Source organism: Salvelinus sp. IW2-2015, linkage group LG28 (assembly GCF_002910315.2).
Source record: "Salvelinus sp. IW2-2015 linkage group LG28, ASM291031v2, whole genome shotgun sequence".
In the NCBI taxonomy this organism is placed as follows: domain Eukaryota; kingdom Metazoa; phylum Chordata; class Actinopteri; order Salmoniformes; family Salmonidae; genus Salvelinus; species Salvelinus sp. IW2-2015.
In genome coordinates, this window is record NC_036868.1 from 26255953 (window position 1) to 26280251 (window position 24299).

A 24299-nucleotide genomic window follows, 5' to 3' on the forward strand; every position below is an offset into this window, starting at 1 on the left:
TTGTAATGTCCTTAAACACAGTCAAAATGAGGCTCATTGTAGTGGTTGTGTGGCCCCAGCCACGTGCCTGTATGACCTCCCCTACGACGCCTGGGCATGCTCCTGATGAGGTGGCGGATGGTCTCCTGAGGGATCTCTCCCAGACCTGGACTAAAGCATCCGCCACTTCCTGGACAGTCTGTGGTGTGGCGTTGGTGGATGGAGCGAGACATGATGTCCCAGATGTCTAATTGGATTCAGGTCTGGGGAACGGGCGGCGCAGTCCATAGCATCAATGCCTTCTCTTGCAGGACTGCTGACACACTCCAGCCACATGAGGTCTAGCATTGTCTTGCATTAGGAGGAACCCAGGGCCACCGACCAGCATATGGTCCTCACAAGGGGTCTGAGGATCTCATCTCGGTACCTAATGGCAGTCAGGCTACCACTGGAGGGCTGTGCGGCCCCCAAGAAATGCCACCCCACACCATGACTGACCCACCGCCAAACCGGTCATGGCTGGAGGATGTTGCAGGCAGCAGAAGTTCTCCACGGCGTCTCCAGACTCTGTCACGTCTGTCACGTGCTCAGTGTGAACCTGCTTTCATCTGTGAATAGCACAGGGCGCAGTGGCGAATTTGCCAATCTTGGTGTCCTCTGGCAAATGCCAACGTCCTGCACGGTGTTGGGTGTAAGCACAACCGCCACCTGTGGACGTCGGGCCTCATACCACCTCATGGAGTCTGTTCTGACCGTTTTGAGCAGACACATGCACATTTGTGGCTGCTGGAGGTCATTTTTGCAGGGCCTCTGGCAGTGCTCCTCCTTGCACAAAGGCGGAGGTAGCGGTCTGGCTGGGCAGAACCACTCCTTTATTGGGGGTGTCTTGCTAATTGCCTATAATTTCCACCTGTTGTCTATTCCATTTGCACAACAGCATGTGACATTTATTGTCAATCAGTGTTGCTTCCTAAGTGGACAGTTTGATTTCACAGAAGTGTGATTGACTTGGAGTTACATTGTGTTGTTTAAGTGTTCCCTTTATTTTTTTGAGCAGTGTACATGCTTTGCCTATTCCTCTTTGATTTAGAAGATACTGTTGCACAAACAATATGCCTCCACCAGCACTGGTATCAGGCTGTATTAGCTAGCTACGTTTGCTCTGACTCGTTACTTTTATTAGCTAGTTAGCTAGCCAGCTATCTAGCGATTAGAGTTAGTGGCTAACACGATTTAGCTTAACTTGCTAAGAAAAAACAAACTAGCTCAAATCAAATGTTATTAGTCACATGCGCCGAATATAACAGGTGTAGACCTTACAGTGAAATGCTTACTTACAAGCCCCTAACCGAGAGTGCAGTTAAAAAAAATACGGATAAGAATAAGAGATAAAAGTAACAAGTAATTAAAGAGAAACAGTAAAAAACCATAATGTAAACGGGGGTGCCGGTACAGAGTCAATGTGCAGGAGCATTGGTTAGTAGAGTTAATTAAAGTGACTATGCATAGATGACAACAGAGAGTGGCAGTGGTGTGGAGGGGGGGGGACAATGCAAATAGTCTGGATAGCCATTTGACTAGATGTCCAGGAACCTTATGGCTTGGGGGTAGAAGCTGTTTAGAAGCCTCTGTTTGCAGATGTAAGAAACAGAAGCTAATATTGTAGAACGCTTGTGGATTTATATTAAGATCAAAGTGGAAACAACATTGTTGTCATCAACATTGTTGCATGTGCTGCATTGACCATGCAGACTGATCGAAAGTGTCTCCCTCCACAGCTATTACTGTGGTAGAATGGGGGAGTGTTAATGGTTGAGGTTATTGTTTGGTCCAATAATAACCCCCAAGCCCCAACCTCGTCAGTGTTTGCAGATCTGAAGGGACTGGATAGTTGCAATATACTTAGTCTCCAAACCCCGAAGAGGTAGTGGCTAGGCGAAGGGTCTAGTGGTTGATTTAGAATTGGGCCTGTATCTCTTCTCTAATGACCTTGTCTCCTACAAACACTAAGGGGGTAGAGGCTAGGTGACGGGTCTAGTTGTTGATTTAGAATTGGGCCTGTATCTCTTCTCTAATGACCTTGTCTCCTCCAAACACTAAGGGGGTAGAGGCTAGGTGAAGGGTCTAGTTGTTGATTTTAAATCGGGCCCGTGTCTCTCTCTCTAATGACCTTGTCGCCTCTGTGCAGATGGAAGCAGGTCCTTTGTCTCCAGGACAGGGAAGACCAGTGACCTGACCAAAATCAAGGGTTGGAGGGACAAGTTCATCAGGACCAGAGTGTCCTCTCCGAACCCCAACCGCTCTGCCTTCTGCAGCGACATGCTCGACCAGTACCTGGAGAGAGAGGCCCAGCGAATCAGAGCCTGCACCGACGCCTTCTCCCACAACCCCCTGGGCTCCGTGGCCTATCAGCTACCTGTGACCAGCTACGTGCGGACCCAGGAGAGCGTTTTGAAGATGCACGCCCCTCCGCCTCACCCACCTGCCTTCTGTAGACCCTGCCCCCTCTCCCAGAAACCTCTTCTGTACGCTGCTCTAAAGAAGCCCCCTCCACCTATCAAAGACCACGTGACCCCTCCTAAAGCAGCCAAGCCCAAACCAAAACATGCACCGCCACAAGGCAAACAGCACCATATAACACCAGAACAGTGCAAAGGCAGATTCGCCTCTGTACTACGGCCCATTCAGGACTCCAACAGTAACAAAACAACTGCTGCAGAAGCTACAGCTGAGGTGAAAGTCACCAGCCCTAATGCACAAAGGTAAGGGCGTGCTACTACAGACACGTTATACCCATGCCAAATCATACAGTATAGACATCTCTCTATATTTCATGTTGACCCAAAGCAATATGAAATGAGTCTGACATTTTTCATGTTCTGTAGATATTTGTGTTTGGGATTGAGCAAGTCTCCTTTTTTTTTACCCTACAATGGACAATAAAGCTTTTGATTATACATTATCCTTGTATCAATAGGTCACTTCCAGGTAAGGGGGCAGTGAGGAGGGACACCAGCCCAGGAGGAAGCCTCTCCAGCGGGTTGAGTGGCCTTTCTAAGATCCAGCTGAAAATGATGGAGATGGAGGATGCCACGTTCTACCAGGGACACGACAGAACACACATCACTACTGAGAGGGTGGAGAAGGCCCTGATGGCCCTGCTCACTGCACAGGTAGGTCTGACACACACACACACACACACACACACACACACACACACACACACACACACACCGTCTGATGGTCTCTCTGTCTGTTCCCTTCAGGGTCTTTCTAAGATTAGAGTCCCCAATGCCAGCCCAGTGGACGGTCCAGAGTGTGGTTCTGAGTTCTGCAGGCTGGGGTGTGTGTGTTCCAGCCTGGCCCGGGTGTCCAGGGGTCCACTCCACTGCTACAGGCCAGACTGTATGTTGGGCTGCTCCTGCTTCAAATGCAAGATCACCAAACAGACCACAGCAGCAGAGAATCACCAGAACCAGATGCTTCCCGTTTACAGTAAGTTCATATCCAGGGTGACTGGATTTGGGGACTTGTGAGACGGCGCCAAAGGCAAATGTCTGTCTCAGAATGTACAACAATGTTGCATTCTATTCTCTTATTGACCAAATGAATGAAACATTGCACATCAACTTGGAACACGCTAATGAACGTTTCCTCCTTCTCTCCCTGTCCAGCTATGTCTAAGGTGGACCATGAGGTCCAGCCCAATCGAGGCATCCGCGTCTTTACCCTGTGGGACCTCACCTCAGGGGTGGACCCAGAGCCCCTCTTCATCCCCAAAACTGCTGCCAACATACCCATCAAGCCTCTAACCAGGATCTACCACCCTCGTCTCACCCCTAAGGTAAATGCCACTGTCATTCTATGCTCACAAATGGCACCCTTTTCCCTTTATAGTGCACTACTTTTGACCAAAGCCATATGGGCCCTGAACAAAAGTAGTGCACTATATAGGAAACAGGGTCAAATTTGGGATACAGCCCATAGTGTCAAACTACCACCCTGAAAAGTCACAGGACTGGAGCAAATGGTGAAAATGTTGATTTCAGAAAAGATGTATAGGAAAAAGATATGACGGCTTGTATGTGTGTGTCTGCAGCTGCGAGAGGAGGACAAGGACCCAGTCCACAAGTACGTTGAGAGTGTGATGACGTGTGCCAGCGTCAGAGAGTTCAACACCAAACCCACTCCCCAGGTGCTGCCACCACAGGTGCACCTATTCAACGACAGTAACGGTTTCATCATCCCCAGCAGCGGAAAGGTAAGGCTGAACAGGCATACACACACTAAATAGTTATTGTCGGAGTAGATGCGGCAACTTTTTTTTTATACACCGTTCAACCCAAGGTCGATGTCTTCGCCCCCCACGGAAATCGAATTAGCATAATAAAACAATCCCCATTTAAAAATCTGTCAGTTTAAACGAGAGATGTATTTTTTTCTTTGCATTGGATGCGTCTTAATCCACTGCATTCGCCTATGTCACACTTCTGCATCTGCGGTGAAAGGTGACAGAGCTAGAGCTGTGTTTATCAGGCCATGAGACATCCCGAAAATCGGGCTTCGAACAGAAATCTTCTGTTGCGTCCGAACGATTTGGCCTACAAACTATTATGACCCCTCTACGGAAAGATGAGACTCTCGCGAACACGATGGTGTTCTCCGTTTTGCTCCACYCGTGTTTTGGGACTCGTCTGAAGTTGGTACAGCCGATCTGCCAACTTCTGTCTGTAGCGTCCGAACAGTTTGGCCTACACACTAATATGACCTCTCTGTGGAAAGGTGGGACTCTCACGAACATGTACAAGTTTTGCACGAGGACGCCCACAGGCCTCACAACACTCGTCTGAAGGTCACRCGGTGCCCGCTTAAAAAAATGTATGGAAGTACAGTACCAGTCAAAAGTTTGGACACATGTACTCACTCAAGGGTTTTTCTTTATTTTCACTATTTTCTACATTGTAGTATAATAGTGAAGACATCAAAACTATGAAATAACACACATGGAATTATGTAGTAACCAAAGTGTTTAAACAAATCAATATTAATAAGAAACCRTTTTCAGGACCCTGTCTTTCAAAGATAATTCGTAAAAATCCAAATAACTTCACAGATCTTCATTGTAAAGGGTTTAAACACTGTTTCCCATGCTTGTTCAATGAACCATAAACAACTCATGAACATGCACCTGTGGAACGGTCGTTAAGACACTATCAGCTTACAGACAGACGGTAGTCAATTAAGGTCACAGTTATGAAAACTTAGCACACTAAAGAGGCCTTTCTACAGTTAGGTTCTTATTTTTCAGAGTAAATGACCCACGGACACTAGAGAAGCTTTAACCAAGTTTAATTTTTCCCAAAGGTTCTGTACAGCTGTAATCAGACAGCAAAACATTTCTCTCCATTGGTTATATACATCCTACTTAAGACACTCCCTCTCTCCAGTCCTTAGTTTATGGTCTAACAGGAAAAGAGTAACAAGATCCCAAACCCTTATTACTCCCTTCAGGTGACCTGTCCTCACCTCCTGACCTCAAACCCCTCCATCTAATCCACAGATGTCCATCTGTCTCCCCTGTATCAACACGGTGCTCTGCTCCTGTCCCCCAACACATTCCACAGCTATCTGTCCTTCTCCAGAGAACCCTTAACTTTCTCCTTTGATTCTATCTATCATTTATTTAATATCTCAATGTTCAAAATGTCGAACACAACACTACTGACTCTCTTTGCAAGGAAGAGAGGTGAGAATGACCAGAGGGGTGGGCGAGTGACTCCTTTATAAGGAGGTGAGCCTCTCAACCCGTTTGTCTCCAACAGACGGGTGTCATTGGTTCTTCCGAGACTTAGTGATTCAGAGCGAATCCCATCGCGAGATATCGAAACAAGTATTTGCAAGATGACTATTCTGGTCATTTATAAGAGTTAGCCCCTCTCTTTTTTAATGTATAACTTATTGATTTTCCTGTCTTTGCAGAAGAAGATTGCTGCCATCCTCTCACCTCCAACTAAACCAGGTAAGCGGGTACCTGAAAGCAGAGTGCGAATTACGGGGGAGCCAGGGAGAGCTAAGCTCCCCTGAATAAGACATGAGCTCCTTTTTAAAGGCAACAAAAGTAAAACTTTGAGACGCGCACCGACATCAAGACACATCAATCTCATCGGAGAAAGCATCTGAGTGAGCAAAACAGAGTCCCTCAGTATGTGTAGATACTCAGTATGTGTAGAACAATGTATCTGATGAGGTCTGGCCAAAAATAATATAACATGTCATACTCTTTTTGGGTGTGAACGTAGTTGTACCTGATCCCAAAATGTTCTCACTAAAGCATACTTACCAGAAGTCCACTGGCACGCTCTAATAATAAAATGATGTACGGCTCTGGACAGTTAGATCAGTGGTAAGGCGTGGAGTTCCTGACATCTATTGCCACTTGCGGTGTAAATTGGAATCCCCCATGGGACGCAGAAAAAAATCTTTAATGTGGACTCACATTTATTTCGGTATTGTGTTGGGAAGAAAAGTGCAATCATCACCTTGAAAATGAAGATTAGGGGCTCAATTCAATCCAACCCGCATTGCAGGATTTACTAAGTAGCTCTTTTTCCAATGGTCAAATGAACTCACAGATTGGTCTTCAGTACTGTATATAAACATCTGCCCCATGTGGGATTAGAACTGGCAGCTACTGAACTATGAGCCTGCTGAACTGTTTTAGTGGTTGGGGGAAAAATACAACATGTTGACATGACCACCATATTCATCTATTTCTTGTTACGATGGATGTAGTTACGAATATAAACCGTATAATTCTCATAGCCTACAGATCCCTCTGGAACTTTCATTGCGCACACCTGGTGTTAACTCGAAATGACACAACGACAAGGTTCCAGTTTAACAAAGTTTACTCTACTATATGAACACACTACAAGGTAGCCATTACACTCAAGGCCAGGTTCAACAACGAACAAACTTCCTGCGCATGCGCACTCTTGACTGAGTGATAGCCCCGTAATAACAGAAATATAGGGATACTTAAAACATGAACTTAACACCTGGCTCCTATTCCCACTGATTGCATGTGTACCTTTGTTCACCATGGTGCTGTCGATTTATTGTTACTATGTCCGTTGGTGCGTGTGAGTACCTGTGCTGTGTGTTTTGGGCTTTCGTGCCGTTGTGGATTGCGCAGATGATTACGTGTCTCGTCCCGTGTGTTAATCATCGTGCACGTGCGTTATTTATTCAAGGTACTCTTCACTCTTTTGTTTGGGTTTCAACCCTGTGTTTTTGTTACGTGTTCGTTTGGTCTTCGTCCCTGTGCCTTTACACGGCACGCCGTAATTTGGGCTGAATAAAAACCCCTATTAAGCATTCCTGCGTCTGTCTCCCGATCCTTCATGCCAACGTGACACCTACATGTTTTTTGTCTTTGTAAAAGCACAGATGGGTATGAAGTAACCAGTAAAATGTTGAATTTGGATGCATCATGCAAAATATTTTGGCACACTCCACTTACCAAGACGATTGCCAATTAAGGCACGCTGTCACTTGCTTTTAAAGTAAGCCTTGAGGTGGTACCACCCAGCACATCTCCCTTGAGTTGACGTAGAGCCATCTTCTAAAGGTGCCTCTACATCACGAATTCAATGGTAGAGTTGAACGACTAGGGGCAAAAAGAGCTAGATTTGCTACTAAAAGACCAAAATATATCACTTTTGCAACAAACTGTCAAAATGAAGACCAGAATTGATGTGCTTCACTATAACTAAGCATAAAACAATGTTTTCAATGACATTTTTGTATTTATTGTTCACATTTTTGGGGAAGCATCAGTGTTTTGTTCAAGACCACCTAAAGCGAGACCGTTCCAAGACCGGAGCAAATCGAGTCCGAGTCAAGACCATGTGGGCGGGGAACGAGTCAAGACGGGGACAAGGGGTCCGAGACGGCATCAAGAATGAGACCATAGTCTGGCTTTTTTATGGCGGTTTTGGAGCAGCGGTTTTGGAGCAGTGGCTTCTTCCTTGCTGAGCGTCCTTTCAGGTTATGTCGATAGGACTCGTTTTACTGTGGATATAGATACTTTTGTACCTGTTACCTCCAGCATCTTCACAAGGTCCTTTGCTGTTGTTCTGGGATTGATTTGCACTTTTCGCACCAAAGTAKGTTCATCTCTAGGAGACAGAATGCGTCTCCTTCCTGAGAGGTATGACGGCTGCGTGGTCCCATGGTGTTTATACTTGCGTACTATTGTTTGTACAGATGAACGTGGTACCTTCAGGCGTTTGGAAATTGCTCCCAAGGATGAACCAGACTTTTATGTCTTGGCTGATTTCTTTTGATTTTCCCATGATGTCAATAAGGAGGCCACTGAGTTTGAAGGTAGGCCTTGAAATACATCCACAGGTACACCTCCAGTTGACTCAAATTATGTCAATTAGCCTATCAGAAGCTTCTAAAGCCATGCCATCATTTTCTGGAATTTTCCAAGCTGTTTAAAGGCACAGTCAACTTAGTGTATGTAAACTTCTGACCCACTGGAATTGTGATGCAGTGAATTATAAGTGAAATTATCTGTCTGTAAACAATTGTTGGAAAAATGAGTTGTGTCATGCACAAAGTAGATGTCCTAACCGACTTGCCAAAACTATAGTTTGTTAACAAGAAATTTGGAGTGGTTGAAAAACAAGTTTTAACGACTCCAACCTAAGTGTATGTGAACTTCCGACTTCAAATGTATCTTGGTTGTAAAATTGAGAGCTGAGGAAGCCTTCTGGTACAGGGACGAGCAGACACTTTCATTCATTACTGATTGACCCAACAACAACAACAAAAATAGGACGTTTTTGAGTGAGGTGACCATGTGGAATGTGCTGCTCGCACTGATGCGACCAATGAAACATTAAACTTGCGCAGCCAAGTCAAAAGGTGACTAAATGTTCCCAGTGTGGAGCCATGGGCAATCGCTGAATGAGTTCTTTACATTCCTCAAATGGCGCATGCACAGTGCACTGGATGCTGGAATTATTTTGGATTGGACGAGCGTGCGCAGCTGCAGGTAGCCTACTTTTTGAGCACGTGCACCCAATAGAGGCTCCCCTACAGTATATTCCACACACTGCCCGAAACCCTTTCTGCCAGGCGTGCCAGCATACAATGTTACATTCTGGTTGACTCCTAACCCTCAACCTGTGACCTCTGACCTTTCCCCTGTAGTTGTACCAATGAAGAGTCCTCCCACCCAGGCCAAGAAGCCTGAAGGTCCTCCTGAGCCCACCATAGAGCTGGAGATCCAGTCAGAGTGTAACTGGTACCAGCATCAGAAACTGGTCCTGGGGGTTCTGTGTCGACGCATGGCCCAGAACCGTCTGTCCGAACCCTTCAACATCGGCCGCTACCACGTCCGCCTCCTCTCCAACACACACACATGCAAGGCCGAGGGCAACATCATCATATTCAAGGTAGGTGGATAATATACATTCGAATAAAGTATTTTAGAAACATGTAGTTTCTGTTTCTGTCTTAAAGACGCAGTTACTTGGACCAACTCATGTTGCCGTACAGATAACGTTCAGAATTCCTCCATGTTTCGGTTTWAAAAAATGCATAGCTCCATCACTGCTTAGAATCTCAATCAGTGACGATTCAATGCTCATGAGTGTTTGAGTTATCATCACCCACTTCCTTACTTCAAGGTGTGCATCAGTAAGGCTGAAGACGACAATACCGATGATGTTGACCAATCCGATAGTGAAGTCACAGATGACAGTGATGAAGATGAGAAGGAGGAAGAGGGCTTCCCTAAGCCAGAGCCTGAGAAGCCGGAGGTGCAAGTCGGCGTGACTTGCTTTCTGACTGGAGTGGTGCCAGCAGGCAGACTGAGAGCCAGGAAGAAACAACCAGCCTGCCCTGCTGTAGGACTCATCCAGGTGGGCTTGTTATGCTCACTTTACATTGATTTTAGTCTTGTAGCTAGACATAATAAAAATAATAATGACCTAGCATTAAGTGTAGTTTGTAGTGGTTTTATTGTCATTGAGGACATTCAACATTTTGGCTACGTTTTGTGAAAAGCTCAATCCTCTACATTTCTTTATGTTTATCTTTCTTTCTTCCTCCCCAGGTGAACGGTAAATCATACTCCCAGGCCCGGCTGCTGCTGGGGCAGATGGGAGCTCTGCACCCGACCAATCGGCTGGCCGCGTTCGTCACCGGAAGGTTGCGCTCTGTAGCGAAGGGCCCTCAGAAGCCTCTCTCCTGCTCACCCAGGTTGAAGAAAACACCTGGGGGTGCTGGGCCCTTCAAGACAGCAGGCACAGCTGTTACTCCTTTAGGCAGTAGTAGTGTGACATCTATGTCTATGGCCCAGAAAGTATTCCAGACACCAGCAGGTAAGAGGGAATAGAGGCTTGAGGTAGAAGTTTTAACCTTAACCTTACTTCAACATTTGTAAATGTTTTATTGTGTTAAATGTGATGTAATTAGTCAGTTGAGGAACCGAAGTCTGATTGTTCAAGGACGGCTAAAGTTCTGTATGTATTCTCTCATAAAAGTCTTTCTCACACTGTCATTGTTGTTCTTCTCCAGGGAAGAACACGCTTCCTCCCTACAAACCACCATGGTCCCTAGGTGTCACCAAATCTAAAGGAAAAACCTCCACTAGTCAAACCACCACCACCYCAGACCCTAAAGACCCAGCCGGCTCTCACCTGCTGCTGATCCCCATGGCCCCTCCTCCTGCCCCAGGCTCTCGTCCTGGTGTGGTGCCCCCTGCAGGGAAGAAGATGCTACTACAGACAGTCGCTTCCTCCCAGGGCTGTAAAACGTATCATCAGACCAACGGACACCTGATAAAACCGGTACCTCTGAATCAGATATGTCACATAGAGGCCAAGAATCAAAAAAATACCCCTGGTGAGTTCATGTACTCATGCATGTGTGTATACACATACACACACACACACACACACACACACACACACTGCCTCAACGCCCTCTGATATCTTGTGTTGTCCCCACAGGTTCTGCTATCAAGCCATCTACCCGCAAAACACTCCCCCCTCCCCCCCATCTCACCTCCATCCACAACCCTCCCCACTCCCCCCACATCAAATTCATCACAGGCCAGTCGGGTGCCTTCACCCCATCCCAGACCTCATCGTCTTCCCCCGTCTCTCTGACCATCTCCTCCTCCCTGAAGACCCCCAGCTTCCTGGGCCAGATTGGGACCTACTCCTTCAGGATCTGTTCACCTATTGCAGGGGACCAGGGCACAAGGGGCCCAGGCCAGGGCACCATGGAAGGCCCAGCCGGAGTGGCCCTGCCTGGGGGCTTCACCCTCATCCAGCTCCCTAAACCTGGAGGTACTGGTGGTTCTCCCAGCCTACCCAAACTAATCAGAACCACAGCTGTGGGTGAAGCGGTAGCAGCCAGAACTTTGCAGCAAGGAGTGCCTCATCTGGAGACCAAATCTTCCTCTGGACCTGCAGGTGGAAAGGCCCAGAAGAACCAGAAAGGAACCTCTTCTCCCTCACCTCTAGCCTTGATAGAAGTTCAAACGGAGACTGTGCAATCTGCAAAATTCTCCTACACCCCAGAGTTAAATACCAATACACCTGACTCCAGATTAGCTCTAGCCCAGAAGAAACAGAGTCTGACTCAGTCAAAGGGCCTTAAATCTGACCTTAGATCAGCCAAAGTCAATTACTCTAGTCCCACAGAGCTGACCTGTGAGGTGGGGGAGAGGGGTGATGTGGGGGAGGGCTCGCGACCGTGGAGCCCAGAATCATATCAGAAAGACACAAAGTTCAGTCAGTTTACGACTCTGAGAATGCATGAGAACGGGCATCCTGATTTTAATGTTGAGGACTCGGACTCGGATCCGGGTGACTCGTCGGATGACTCGGATTCCGACAGTGATAAATATGCCGAGGTAAGAGAGCATCATTTTTTATGGTTTGATTTAAGTATTTTTTTTTAAATCCTATGTTTAATTTGGAAACTTGTTTGCTGCAGTTGCACTTGAATGAGTTCTGTTGTAGTGTTTTGTAAAGCCAGAGTGTGTTGTGTTCTCTCTCTCCCCAGGAAGAAGAGGAGGAAGCGGTTGACATTGAGACGGTGGAGGAGAGGAGACMGGGCATCACCATCCCTCAGATGAGAGTCGCTGTCAAACACACACAGTAAGACTAGAGTGTGTGGAGGCATGGGTGTTTGGCTGTTTACACTTAGCAGTATGATTTGCGTGAGACTGTCTCAAGGAAGCTGGGGTTCATGTTAAGTTTATTACATGTTTGTATGAAATAAAATAAAAATTCATCCACAGACAAAACAGTCAGGATGAGGAAACAGCACCAAAGGAAACGGTAAGGCTTCTCCCATCTGTCCATTATAACTGCAGAGCCATCTTGTTTTGTAGTAATCTTAGGCCCTCTTTTCCGGAGATGTTTTGCCTACTCATTCATAGCTGTCATGTATGGCAAAAAAAATTGCTTTAGAGGTCTCGGAATACCCAATAGAATGCTCAGTGGCTCTTAACCTTTGACCCCTGTGCCATGCAGCATCAGAGGGAAAAGAGAGAGGAGGATGGGTCTGGCGAGGGAGGGGGTCGTAAGAACCGTACCCTGACGGAGAGGTTGCGTCGCGGCGAGCATCAGGAACTCTTCACCAGACTCAAACAGGTGCTGTTCATGGAAAAACTGGACCCCAAGGTCTCGAAGCTTCACCTCCTTTCACAAGTAAGGGAATGTCTGTTATGTGGCTGTGTAGCTGGCCATTTGTTTTGGTTCATTTTATCCTATTCTGTACTGTGGTAGACACATACTTTTTCATGGTTGAATTGTGACCTCTGATTTTCCCATTGGTTTGTAGCCTGATAATTATCGAATACAAAAGATATATTTAAACTGTGTCTTCCATCAGGCTCTGAAGGAGATTCGTWCCCTGTCGGTGGACTCRGAGTCTCTGGAGGAGAAGAAAAGGATGCTSACTGAGATCCAGTCTGTCTATGTCAAGGAGATTACGTACATTTCTGGTACGTCTGACTGAAATTACTCACTCACAATCTACTTGAATATTATGTTTCAGACTCCTTATTTTCAAAGATGGTTTATAAAGCAAAAACAGTGGTGTGTGTGTGAACTCACAATGGTTAAGAAAAGCCCGAAAACAGAAAACTAAGATACTAGCGGCATTCCATCTTAAGAACCAAGACATGATGTTATGAACCCATATCRTTCCATCGTAGGGAAGCCAGAGGAGCAGATCAAGGCCAAGCTGAAGGAGATCTGGGAGAAGAAGAGAGCTCTGGCTGCCCAGAGAAGAGCAGATGTGCCCTCTACCTCTGTCTATATCTCCTCTACCTGCCAGCTCTCATCCACCGCCTTCACCCCTAGTCCCAACACCCTGACAGGTAATAATAACCTGTTTCCTGTATGTCTGACAACAGCAGGAATGGCACTAAYCTGGATCAATGAATTAGCAAACATTCAGATAAAGGTACATTACCGCTCAAAAGTTTTGATGCACCTACTCGTTCCAGGMTTTTTWWAAATTTCTACTATTTTCTACATTGTAGAATAATAGTGAAGACATCAAAACTATGAAATAACACATATGGAATCATGTAGTAATCAAAAAAGTGTTAAACAAATCCAAATATATTTAATATTTAAGATTCTTCAAAGTAGCCACCCTTTGCCTTGATGACAGCTTTGCAAGCAATAGGGGGYAAAAATGTAATCTTAGTCATTCACAGTGCTTTATGAAAAAGTATAATGTACTACTGAGATGGTGTTGAAGAAATACCTTGTTTCATCTTTTCATGTATTGATTCAAAATATTTTAATGTCAACCTAATCCAGTGATTGTCATGCGTTTTGGGTTGACAATTAGGCTATTGTTACATTTTACTGTAAAAATATGGCTCCAGAATGTATGCTGTTTGTTTGTTTAATGGAGATGAATTTTCCTGCATCTTAATGTGCACTAATGTCATAGGCTAATTTATTTTAGTGGATCTCAAAACACATTAGCTAAATGGCTATCTCTTAATATAATACCCACTGCTAGTAGCCATGTATTAATSTAACYGTAAATTGTTTATGTCCCAAAAAGGTTGCAGTTCTAGCCTACCGCCCAGTTTTACATTKATATTTMAGTRATTTAGCAGACACTCTTATGCAGAGCYACTTACAGTTAGTGACTGCATACAGTTTCCATGAAGCCTATGCAATCCCAATGGTCAATGCACATTTAACATGCTCCGTATCTCAAAGCCGTATCAGATATCTCGGTTATAAAAGAAATACAAATCAMACCTACAGAAAGCTGATAACCTCCTTTCTTCGACTGTGATAACAGGAAAGCTGTGTTTTACCCGCAATATGATTTAAAAATGTTATACAATCAGAACACTTTCTCCTGGAGCGTTATTTTTCCCGTGAAAGGAGAGAGAGAGAGTGGCTCACTCGACACCGTAGAAGGGCCCCAGTGAAACAGGTACAGGGGTGGGCAGAAACTTTCATGGCGGGAATCATGAGGTTATAACAAACTTTACTGTTTGACTAAATTATGTTTTTAGCCTCCTAAAAAAATAGGATGTTTTGAGTTAGGTAACCATGTGGAATGTGCTGCTCGCACTGATGCGACCAATGAAACATTTAACTTGCGCAGCCAAGTCAAAGGGTCGCTAATCACCTGTTTCTCACTCCCTCTCCCAATGTCCGACGAGAGTATGAGCACTAAGCAGGATCATAGAGTTAGCCAGATAACTTTGATAAACCATTTAAATATAGCTCTTATTTATTCATGTATTTCTCTCTGTGTGTATCCCAGTGTCCCAGTTGTCTCGGGCTAGCTCTCTGGGTCAGGCAGGTGCAGCTAGGGGCTCTGTGAAACCAGTGGCTGCTGTTCTACGCACCGAAAGCGGCAAGATCATACTTCCTGCTTCCATACCAGGTGAGCGCATACAGGAACAGGATACCCACATTCGGTCTCTCACTCTTGTCTCGAAGGTTATGTAAGTTCTATATCTAAAAAAATATATATATATATATAAACTATGATGAATTGGAAGAGCGTGATAACTCTGTTTTAAAGTCCATTGGCAGACTATATGGGTAAAATGTGGCACGGGTTATGATCGTTAGACTGCCACTCTGACTAGAATATGTTGTTGTAAGTCTGTCATTCTAACTGTGGCGTATTTCCTTTATCCACAGCAGGAGGAGCGGTCTGCCCAGTGAAGGTTATGAAGAGACCATCAACGGTCACCTCCCTCTCCACCACCACCACCTCAGCAGCCAAGGAGGCTGTGGAGAAGGAGTGTACACCCCGGATTATCCACCCCTCTCAGCCCCTCTCGCAGACCCCTAGCCCACAGTGCTCTGCGTCTGCCACTGACCCCGAGAAGAAGGACCAGGGTAGAGTGTCTGGGGAGGCTGAGCAGTCCTCAGACAGCCCAGCAGAGGAGAGGCCAGAGGTAGGTAAGGAGGAACCACAGGCCCCTGTCTGTAATGGATCCATGGAAGAAGAGACGTCCACAGAGAAAGACAACATATCAACTCCTACAGAGAAGAAGTCCCTTATCAATAGAAACTTGATCAATAGGCTTTCTGTTATGAAGTATCCCCTCGCGGACAGCGCTCCCCTAAACAGTGTCATCTGGAGGCCATTGGAGAAACCGCAGGCGGTGGGTGAGCGCGATCCAGGAGGCTGGGGCCTGTCTCTGACCAAGGGAGAGGCAGCCGTACTGGTGAAGGCTCTCTCTGAACACGAGGGCATAGAAGTGGGACGGAAGGGAAAGGATAGTGTGGTCACACCGAAGCGCAAGGATAACCTGGTCCAACACAATGGAAAGAAGAGCTCTGTGACACTGAAGGGCAAGGGTAGCTCAGTCACACAGAAAAGAAGGGATAGCTCAGAACTACAAAAAGAACAGGATAGCACAACGTCTCAGAAAGAAACGAACAACTTGGTCCCACAAAAAGGAGAGGATAGCTCGGGCCCACCGAAGGAAGATTATAGCTTGATCACTCAGAAAGCAAAGGACGGCTTGGTGACATCAAAGGAAAAGGATTGCTGGCTGACACAGAAGGGAGGGGGAGGCTTGGCAGATGGCTTGGAGGCTCCAACTGTGAAGAGAACACGACGACCACCGCGCTTGGACATTAAATCCCCACCAACTGAACATATCACTACTACCCCTGTGGCAACGACTGGGGGTGGCCCGGCCAACGTTACACAAGCCACGGGTAGTGCRCGTACCCCAGTGTCTCGACCTGGGGGTATTCTTGTGACTGACACCGGGGATGGTGAAAACCAACTAACCCCAAGGGAACCTACGAGGCAGGGTAGGACTCCTAAAGTACGACGGGTTGGGGTTACTACTAGTCCTGTGGTGATGACTGGGCCTGGAGGTAACTCTGCCAAAGTGACTCCAGCTGGGGGTAACCCTGTGAAGAGAGCTGCCAGTAGCCCTGCCACTCGGGGTAGGCCTCCTAAAGTACGGAAAGCTGGAGATAGCCCTAGCCCAGCCCCTGGGACTCGGGCTGGGTTAAGCCCTGTGGTGAAGACTGATGGCAGCGCAGCCAAACCAACACGGGGAGATAGCCCGGCCAGGACAACCCGAGCTGGGGTTAATAGCTCTGCAGCAATGACTAAAGGAAGCCCGGGTAAAACACCACAGGCTATGGGTCGGCCTGGAACACAGCCTGTGACCCGCTCTGTCGGGGGGAAGAGGACAATGAGGTCTGACAAGGCCTAGTGGAGCTGAGACGAAGGCTGCATTTCCACACTGCCTCCATTGGTGCATCTCGATACAGTGTGGCTCAGTTGGTAGAGCAAGTCTACTGTAAGTCGCTCTGGATAAGAGTGTCTGCTAAATGACTCAAACGTACAGTAGTTGTCTACCTCGTTTCCTCTCCCTTCACTCCAAGGAGGATACATTTCAGCCTAGTTCCAACCAGAGGAACAAGGGAATCATACTCAACACGTCACGTCAACAGATGTGTCATTAACTAACTGTCATTAAAGGCTGCACTCAGGTCCAGTAATCCCATTGAGACCGCCACATGTGCCTGTTCACAAATCCAAAGGACCCTGGACAGTTGTTTGTGTGAGTTAACCCCGTCGCATCTTTAGTACTCATTTGCCTGCCTGCCTGCCTGCCTACTCGTGAATACACAACAAAGCAGACAATAATTTACACCTACAGGACAGTCAGTTTTCAGAACATCTCTAGTCATTGAGCGAAACGTTAAATGAATGAACTGTATGCATGTATTGAAGGTTTGGCTGCTGTTTCAGTAGTTGTACATGGGACATTAGCCCCATGTTGGGGTGAATGTGGGATGTCCTACTTTTTTGGTGAAGTCAATATTGTTATTATGTTGTAGAAAGTTGATTACTTCTGTTATTTAATCATCAAAGTAATTGTTGAAGATAAGTTCTAGGGAAGGTCTGTACAAAAATTATGAACTTGCATGACCACAAAACAGGTCAATTACTTTCTGGTCCATTTTAAAGTTACCAATAGGCCCTAATCTTTGCAGCTGAAAATCATTGATTTCAGATACATCATTCATGTGTTTGTTCATTTCAGAAAACCCTGTAAATGTTATTTCTATGCCACCGTAAAGACGATGTATTATAGCAGCGCTTGTTGTGTACAGTCCTTTTAAATACACTCTTAATTTCATTACCAGGCTTTTGGGAGTTCTCATAATTAGTACTTTTAAGTCTTTAGCGAATAGAATTTCTACTATTCCTTTTATTATTTCTACACAGTCACAACCATAAATATTAAACTTTTAAAAGTTAAGTATTTGAATTTGCCTTATGAATTGCTTCCCTGTCTGTTTTACAATGGACCTCCTCGTTCAATGATTCTCATGTCTGATTTTTGAGGAATTTATGCATAACATGTCAACATTTTTGTTATTTGACTTGTAGTCAAAAGACATTTGTTTCAATCTTGTGTGTCAAACAATCACGATTAAAGCCTACTGTGAGTGTGTGTGTATATACAAATACTCTTTGTAAATGTTTGTCTGACTTGAGTGTTGAATAATGCTCCTCGATGCATTTGTTTGTAAAGAAATGACTGCTATGTCAGTCACAGATGTGCTGGCACGATACTGTGGCCTTGAAAATGAATTAAGCCGTATACATTTCTTTGGTGTGGCGGCAGTTGTAACCTGCACGAAACGCCACGAGGTGGTAGAACAGTATCGAATGTGGAATAATAAAGTAGAACACAAGAATTAAACAATTTGTAAATATCAGAATTTGACTAGTAATTATAGACATTAATTATTGCAGCGTTCTAATGGTCTACTTAGGACACAGGTTAAATGTATATTTTATCTGAGTTTTACACACTCGCGTCTCTATTACACTGGCGGATACGGGGTAATGATTGCATTTATAGGGCTAGTAGAGTGCCTACTAATACCAATATCAAGTATTAGATAAATAACATCCATTTTTTTTCCTCTCTGTGCTAATTTAACAAAGGAACGTGCCACGAGAAGTAGGGATGAATGACTAACACACACACGGACTGATCTAGGATCTGCATATTCTGCTGCCATCTCCACAGCCCATCGGTAGGCGGCGGAACAAAACTGACCTTAGATCTACATCTATATGGGCCTCCTACTGCACTAGAGCAGGGGTTTGCAAACTTTTTCACTCGGGGCCCCTCTTCCAGCATTGGGGAACCCATAGAGTTCTATTTCTTTGGGCATAAGCACTGTTCATAACAAACTGTTCACACCCCTCTTGTTGGTGTAGAGAATTTTGCAGGTTTAAAGCTTATTTCCTGCAATTCTACACATGTCATGGGTTGCAAAGAACATTTTGCCGTTTGAAAGCTAATTTTCTAACGTGTATTCATGTGATATTTGAGTGACCAAAAAATGACAATGGGCAAAAAAAATAAAGAAACTTAAGCTGTCATGGGCTAGTTGTACTGGACATTTCTGACAAGTTATAAATAGCTCTCTAAGGTATGCAATGAATACCATGACAATAGTTACTGATGATGCACTAACCAATTTCATTCTACTATTACAACTTTCAAGAGTAAGATTAAAACCAGACTGAGTTCCTTAAAAAAAAGTAAATAAAAACGTTTTTCCGCAGTCCTTTGCGCCCTAGGGTCCGCGCCCCACAGTTTGTGAACCTCTGCACTAGAGGAGATAACTAGTTGAGTCGCTAAACATGAGCTAAGCCGACTACAGTACACCCGTCACCGGAGTTTACCGCTGCTCTAACCTAATCAAGAGATTAAAGTTGTACACAAGCCTATGCCCTTAAAGTTTACTCGGCTACAAAAAAATATTAGTTGAGGATGCAAGCGCGTTTGTATCCTAAAGAAGGATTTCACGGTTCAAACATCGCATAACTTTTAAAGTAAGACATTTATCGGGATATTTTACCATCAAGATGACAGTAGACGGGCACGGGTCAACAATAAAAAGTCGGATAAAGAACATGCTGCGGAAGAATCGGAAGGAAAACCTTGCCGACAAGGTGAGTGACTGCCGTTTTGCTTTTCATAGATTTATGCCCGAATGATAGGTTAACTAGAGTAATTTATAGTGTCATTGCATTCAAATTATATTTCTATTTGTGTCATTTGGGGAAAATAATGAAACAACATTTTGCTTTATTGTGGGTATATCACTCTCAAGAAATGCCTTAGATTAAAATGTTCAAATGTAAAACTTCATATTCCCAATAAAATAGTCATAGGTCTGTAAACACCTGAGAACCTGGTAAAAAAAAAAAAAAGATAGTCTATTTTGACACTTCCAATGCATGAGGTTGAGTCGGTGGATCCATCTAATCGGGTTATTGTTGAGAAAATCAAGTACAGAACAGCGTGCAAACTAATCAATCAACCTCCTCTCACGTTGTATTGATGATAATAGGCACAATTCGGTGTCAGAAAATGCCAGGGAGGTATTGAAGTGTTTGTTTAGCTCTCTGTCCAGACCAATTCAGTTTCTTTCAGTTTGAGGTCGATATTACCCAACTAGCACATTTGGTTCCTTGGACGTTGTGGGAACTTGTTTTTAGTTTGCCATTGCTTGTGGAAACGAAGCCACACATTTCCTAACCAGTAATACTGAACTTACATTTTTTTACTTTCTGAGAACAGAAGTGAAAATTTCGCCTGTTCTGAGAACATTTATTTTTAGTTTGCAGGGAGGTTCTGAAAACGTTTTACTCTGGTTCCTTGATGTTATATATTATAACAGACCACAGTGCTCATTGAGATCATGTCTGGCCAATTAGTGGGTGTGACCAACACTGGAAAACACTTAACAAGCTACAGGATGTACATAGTAATGGAACACTGGTCACTTTAAATAATGTTTACATACTGTTTTACTCATTTCATACATTATGTATATACTGTATTATAGGTAAGGCCAAACCTATTTAACTACATATACTATTATTCAGATATACTACACTGAGCAAAAATATAAACGCAACATGTAAAGTCAAGAAACTGATTAAACAGGATGATCATTACACAGGTGCACCTTGTGCTGGGGGACAATAAAAGGCCACTCTAAAATGTGCAGTTTTGTCAACCAACACAATGCCACAGATGTCTCATATTTTGAGGGGGTGTGTAATTGGCATGCTGACTGCAGGAATGTCCACCAGAGCTGTTGCCAGAGAATGGAATGATTATTTCTCTACCAACGTTGTTTTTAAATAGTTTTTCAGTACGTCCAATAGGCCTCACAACCGCAGACCACGTGTATGGTGTCGTGTGGACGAGCAGTTTGCTGATGTCAACGTTGTGAACAGAGTGCTCCATGGTGGGGTTATGGTATGGGCAGGCATAAGCTACAGAATAGGAACACAATTGCGTTTTAATTCAGTAAAATCTTTAAAATTGTGTCATGTTGCGTTTTATATTTTTGTTCAGTATACATATTCTATCCATATACTGTCCATATTGCCTATACATCCCATCACGTTAACACTATATATACAAAAGTATGTGGACACACCTTGAACATAGTGGATTCAGCTATTTCAGCCACACCCCTTGCTGACAGGTGTATAAAATCGAGCACACAGCCAGCCATGCAAACTCCATAGATGAACATTGGCAGGAGAATGGCCTTACTGAAGAGCTCAGTGACTTTCAACAGGGCACCGTCATAGAATGCCACCTTTGCAACAAGTCAGTTTGTCAAATTTCTGCTCTGCTAGAGCTAACCCAATCAACTGTAAGTGCTGTTATTGTGAAGTGGAAATGTCTAGGAACAACAATGGCTCAGCTGCAAAACGGTAGGCCACTCAAGCTCACAGAACGGGACCACTGAGGGCTGGAAAAAATATTTATCCTCGGTTGCAAAACTCACTACCGAGTTCCAAACTGCCTCTGAAAGCAACGTCAGCACAAGAACTGTTCGGTGGGAGATTCATGAAATGGGTTTCCATAGTAGAGCAGCCGCATACAGGTCTAAGATCACCTTGCGCAATCCCAAGCGTCAGCTGGAGTGGTGTAAAGCTCGCCGATATTGGACTCTGGAGCAGTGAAAACGCTTTCTCTGGAGTGACAAATCACACTTCACCATCTGGCAATCCGATGGATGAATCTGGGTTTGGCAGATGTCAGGAGAACGCTACCTGCCCCAATGCATAGTGCCAACTGTAAAGTTTGGTGGGAGAGGAATAATGGTCTGGGGCTGTTTTTCATGGTTCGGGCTAGGCCACAAATCTTAACGCTACAGCATACAATGACATTCTGAATGATTCTGTGCTTCCAACTTTGTGGCAACAGTTTGGGAAAGGCCCTTTCCTGTTTCAGTGTGACAATGCCCCCATGCGCAAAGCGAGGTCCATACAGAAATGGTTTGTCGATATCAGTGTGAAAGAACGTGACTAGCCTGCACAAAGCCCGGACCTCAACCCCATCGAACACCTTTGGGATGAATTGGAAAACCAACTGCAAGCCAGCCCTAATCACCTAACATCAGTGCTCGACCTCACTAATGCTCTTGTGGCTGAATTGAAGCAAGTCCCCGCAATAATGTTCCAACATTTAGTGGAAAGCCTTCCCAGAAGAGTGGAGGCTGTTATAGGAGCAACGGGGGGACAAACTCCATATTAATGCCCATGATTTTGAGTTGAGATGTTTGACGAGAAGGTGTCCACATACTTTTGGTCATGTAGTGTGTGTGTATATATGTATATACAGTACCAGTCAAAGGTTTGGACTGTGGCCTGCTGGAGGTCATTTTGCAGGGCTCTGGCAGTGCTCCTCCTTGCACAAAGGCAGGGGTAGCCGTCCTGCTGCTGGGTTGTTGCCCTCCTACGGCCTCCTCCACGTCTCCTGGTGTACTGGCCTGTCTCCTGGTAGCGCCTCCATGCTCTGGACACTACGCTGACAGACACAGCAAACCTTCTTGCCACAGCTTGCATTGATGTGCCATCCTGAATGAGCTGCACTACCTGAGCCACTTGTGTGGGTTGTAGTCTCATGCTACCACTAGAGTGAAAGCACCGCCAGCATTCAAAAGTGACCAAAACATCAGCCAGGAAGCATAGGAACTGAGAAGTGGTCTGTGGTCACCACCTGCAGAACCACTCCTTTATTGGGGGTGTCTTGCTAATTGCCTATAATTTCCACCTTTTGTCTATTCCATTTGCACAACAGCATGTGAAATTTAATGTCAATCAGTGTTGCTTCCTAAGTGGACAGTTTGATTTCACAGAAGTGTGATTGACTTGGAGTTACATTGTGTTGTTTAAGTGTTCCCTTTATTTTTTTGAGCAGTGTATTTTAGATTCTTTAAAGTAGCCACCCTTTGACTTGATTACAGCTTTGCACACTCTTGGCATTCTCTCGACCAGCTCCATGAGGTAGTCACCTGGAATACATTTCAATTAACAGGTGTGCCTTGTGAAAAGTTAATTTGTGGAATTTCTTTCCTTCTTAACGCGTTTGAGCCAATCAGTTGTGTTGTGACAAGGTAGGGGTGGTATACAAAAGATAGCCCTATTTGGTAATTGACCAAGTCCATATTATTGCAAGAACAGCTCAAATAAGCAAAGAGAAACGACAGTCCATCATTACTTTATGACATGAAGGTCAGTCAATCCGGACAATTTCAAGAACTTTGAAAGTTTCTTCAAGTGGAGTCGCAAAAACCATCAAGGGCTATGATGAAACTGGATCTCATGAGGACAGCCACAGGAAAGGAAGACCCAGAGTTACCTCTGCTGCAGAGGATAAGTTTATTAGTTACCAGCCTCAGAAATTGCAGCCCAAATAAATGCTTCACAGAGTTCAAGGAATAGTCACATCTCAACATCAACTGTTCAGAGGAGACTGCGTGAATCTTGACTGTGTGAATGGTCGAATTGCTGCAAAGAAACCACTACTAAAGGAAACCAATAAGAAGAAGATTCTTCCTTGGGCTAACAAACATGAGCAATGGACATTAGACCGGTGGAAATCTGTGCTTTGGTCTGATGAGTCCAAATTTGAGATTTTTGGTTTCAACCACCTTGTCTTTTTGAGACGCAGAGGTGGTGAACGGATGATCTCTGCATGTGTGGTTCCCACCGTGAAGCATGGAGGAGGATGTGTGATGGTGTGGTGGTGCTTTGCTGGTGACACTGTCTGTGATTTATTTAGAATTCAAGGCACACTTAACCAGCATGGCTACCACAGCATTCTGCACCGATACGCCATCCAACCTGGTTTGCGCTTAGTTGGACTATCATTTGTTTTTCAAAAGGACAATGACCCAACACACCTCCAGGCTGTGTAAGGGCTATTTGACCAATAAGGAGAGTGATGGAGTGCTGCATCAGATGACCTGGCCTCCATAATCACCCGACCTCAACCCAATTGAGATGGTTTGGGATGAGTTGGACCGCGGCGTGAAGGAAAAGCAGCCAACGTGCTCAGCATATGTGGGAACTCATTCAAGACTGTTGGAAAAGCATTCCAGGTGAAGCTGGTTGAGGGAATGCCAAGAGTGTGTCATCAAGGCAAAGGGTGGATACTTTGAAGAATCTAAAATCTAAAATATATTTTGATTTGTTTAACACTTTTTTGGTTACTTCATGGTTCCATATGTGTTATTTCATAGTTTTGTTGTCTTCACTATTTTTCTGCAATGTAGAAAATAGTAAAAATCAAGAAAAACCCTTGCATGAGTACGTGTATCCAAACTTTTGACTTATACTGTATATACAGTGCATTCGGAAAGTATTCAGAAGCCTTCACTTTTTCCACATTTTGTTTTGTTACACCTTATTCCAAAATTGAC

The 24299-nt window shown here is 44.8% G+C and overlaps 2 protein-coding genes across 2 annotated transcripts in view; both read left to right on the top strand.

Annotated features, from left to right (window-relative positions):
• Positions 1-18226, top strand: part of LOC111954169 (MAX gene-associated protein-like) — a 21386-nt gene extending 3160 nt beyond the window's left edge. Inside the window, exons 3-20 of the mRNA XM_023973688.1 lie at positions 2168-2741; positions 2957-3152; positions 3246-3474; positions 3654-3823; positions 4079-4240; positions 5959-5998; positions 9202-9446; positions 9681-9914; positions 10109-10376; positions 10573-10899; positions 11007-11917; positions 12070-12164; positions 12308-12347; positions 12543-12719; positions 12904-13015; positions 13229-13393; positions 14818-14940; positions 15204-18226. Of these exons, the coding sequence (XP_023829456.1) occupies positions 2168-2741; positions 2957-3152; positions 3246-3474; positions 3654-3823; positions 4079-4240; positions 5959-5998; positions 9202-9446; positions 9681-9914; positions 10109-10376; positions 10573-10899; positions 11007-11917; positions 12070-12164; positions 12308-12347; positions 12543-12719; positions 12904-13015; positions 13229-13393; positions 14818-14940; positions 15204-16747 (5612 nt within the window). The 3' untranslated portion in view covers positions 16748-18226. The remainder of the gene's footprint in view (positions 1-2167; positions 2742-2956; positions 3153-3245; positions 3475-3653; positions 3824-4078; positions 4241-5958; positions 5999-9201; positions 9447-9680; positions 9915-10108; positions 10377-10572; positions 10900-11006; positions 11918-12069; positions 12165-12307; positions 12348-12542; positions 12720-12903; positions 13016-13228; positions 13394-14817; positions 14941-15203) is intronic.
• Positions 18227-19244: 1018 nt separating this feature from the next.
• LOC111954134 (mitogen-activated protein kinase-binding protein 1-like) overlaps positions 19245-24299 on the top strand; it is a 51535-nt gene continuing 46480 nt past the window's right edge. The window contains 1 exon segment of the mRNA XM_070435730.1: positions 19245-19518. Within this exon segment, the coding sequence (XP_070291831.1) occupies positions 19432-19518 (87 nt within the window). The 5' untranslated portion in view covers positions 19245-19431.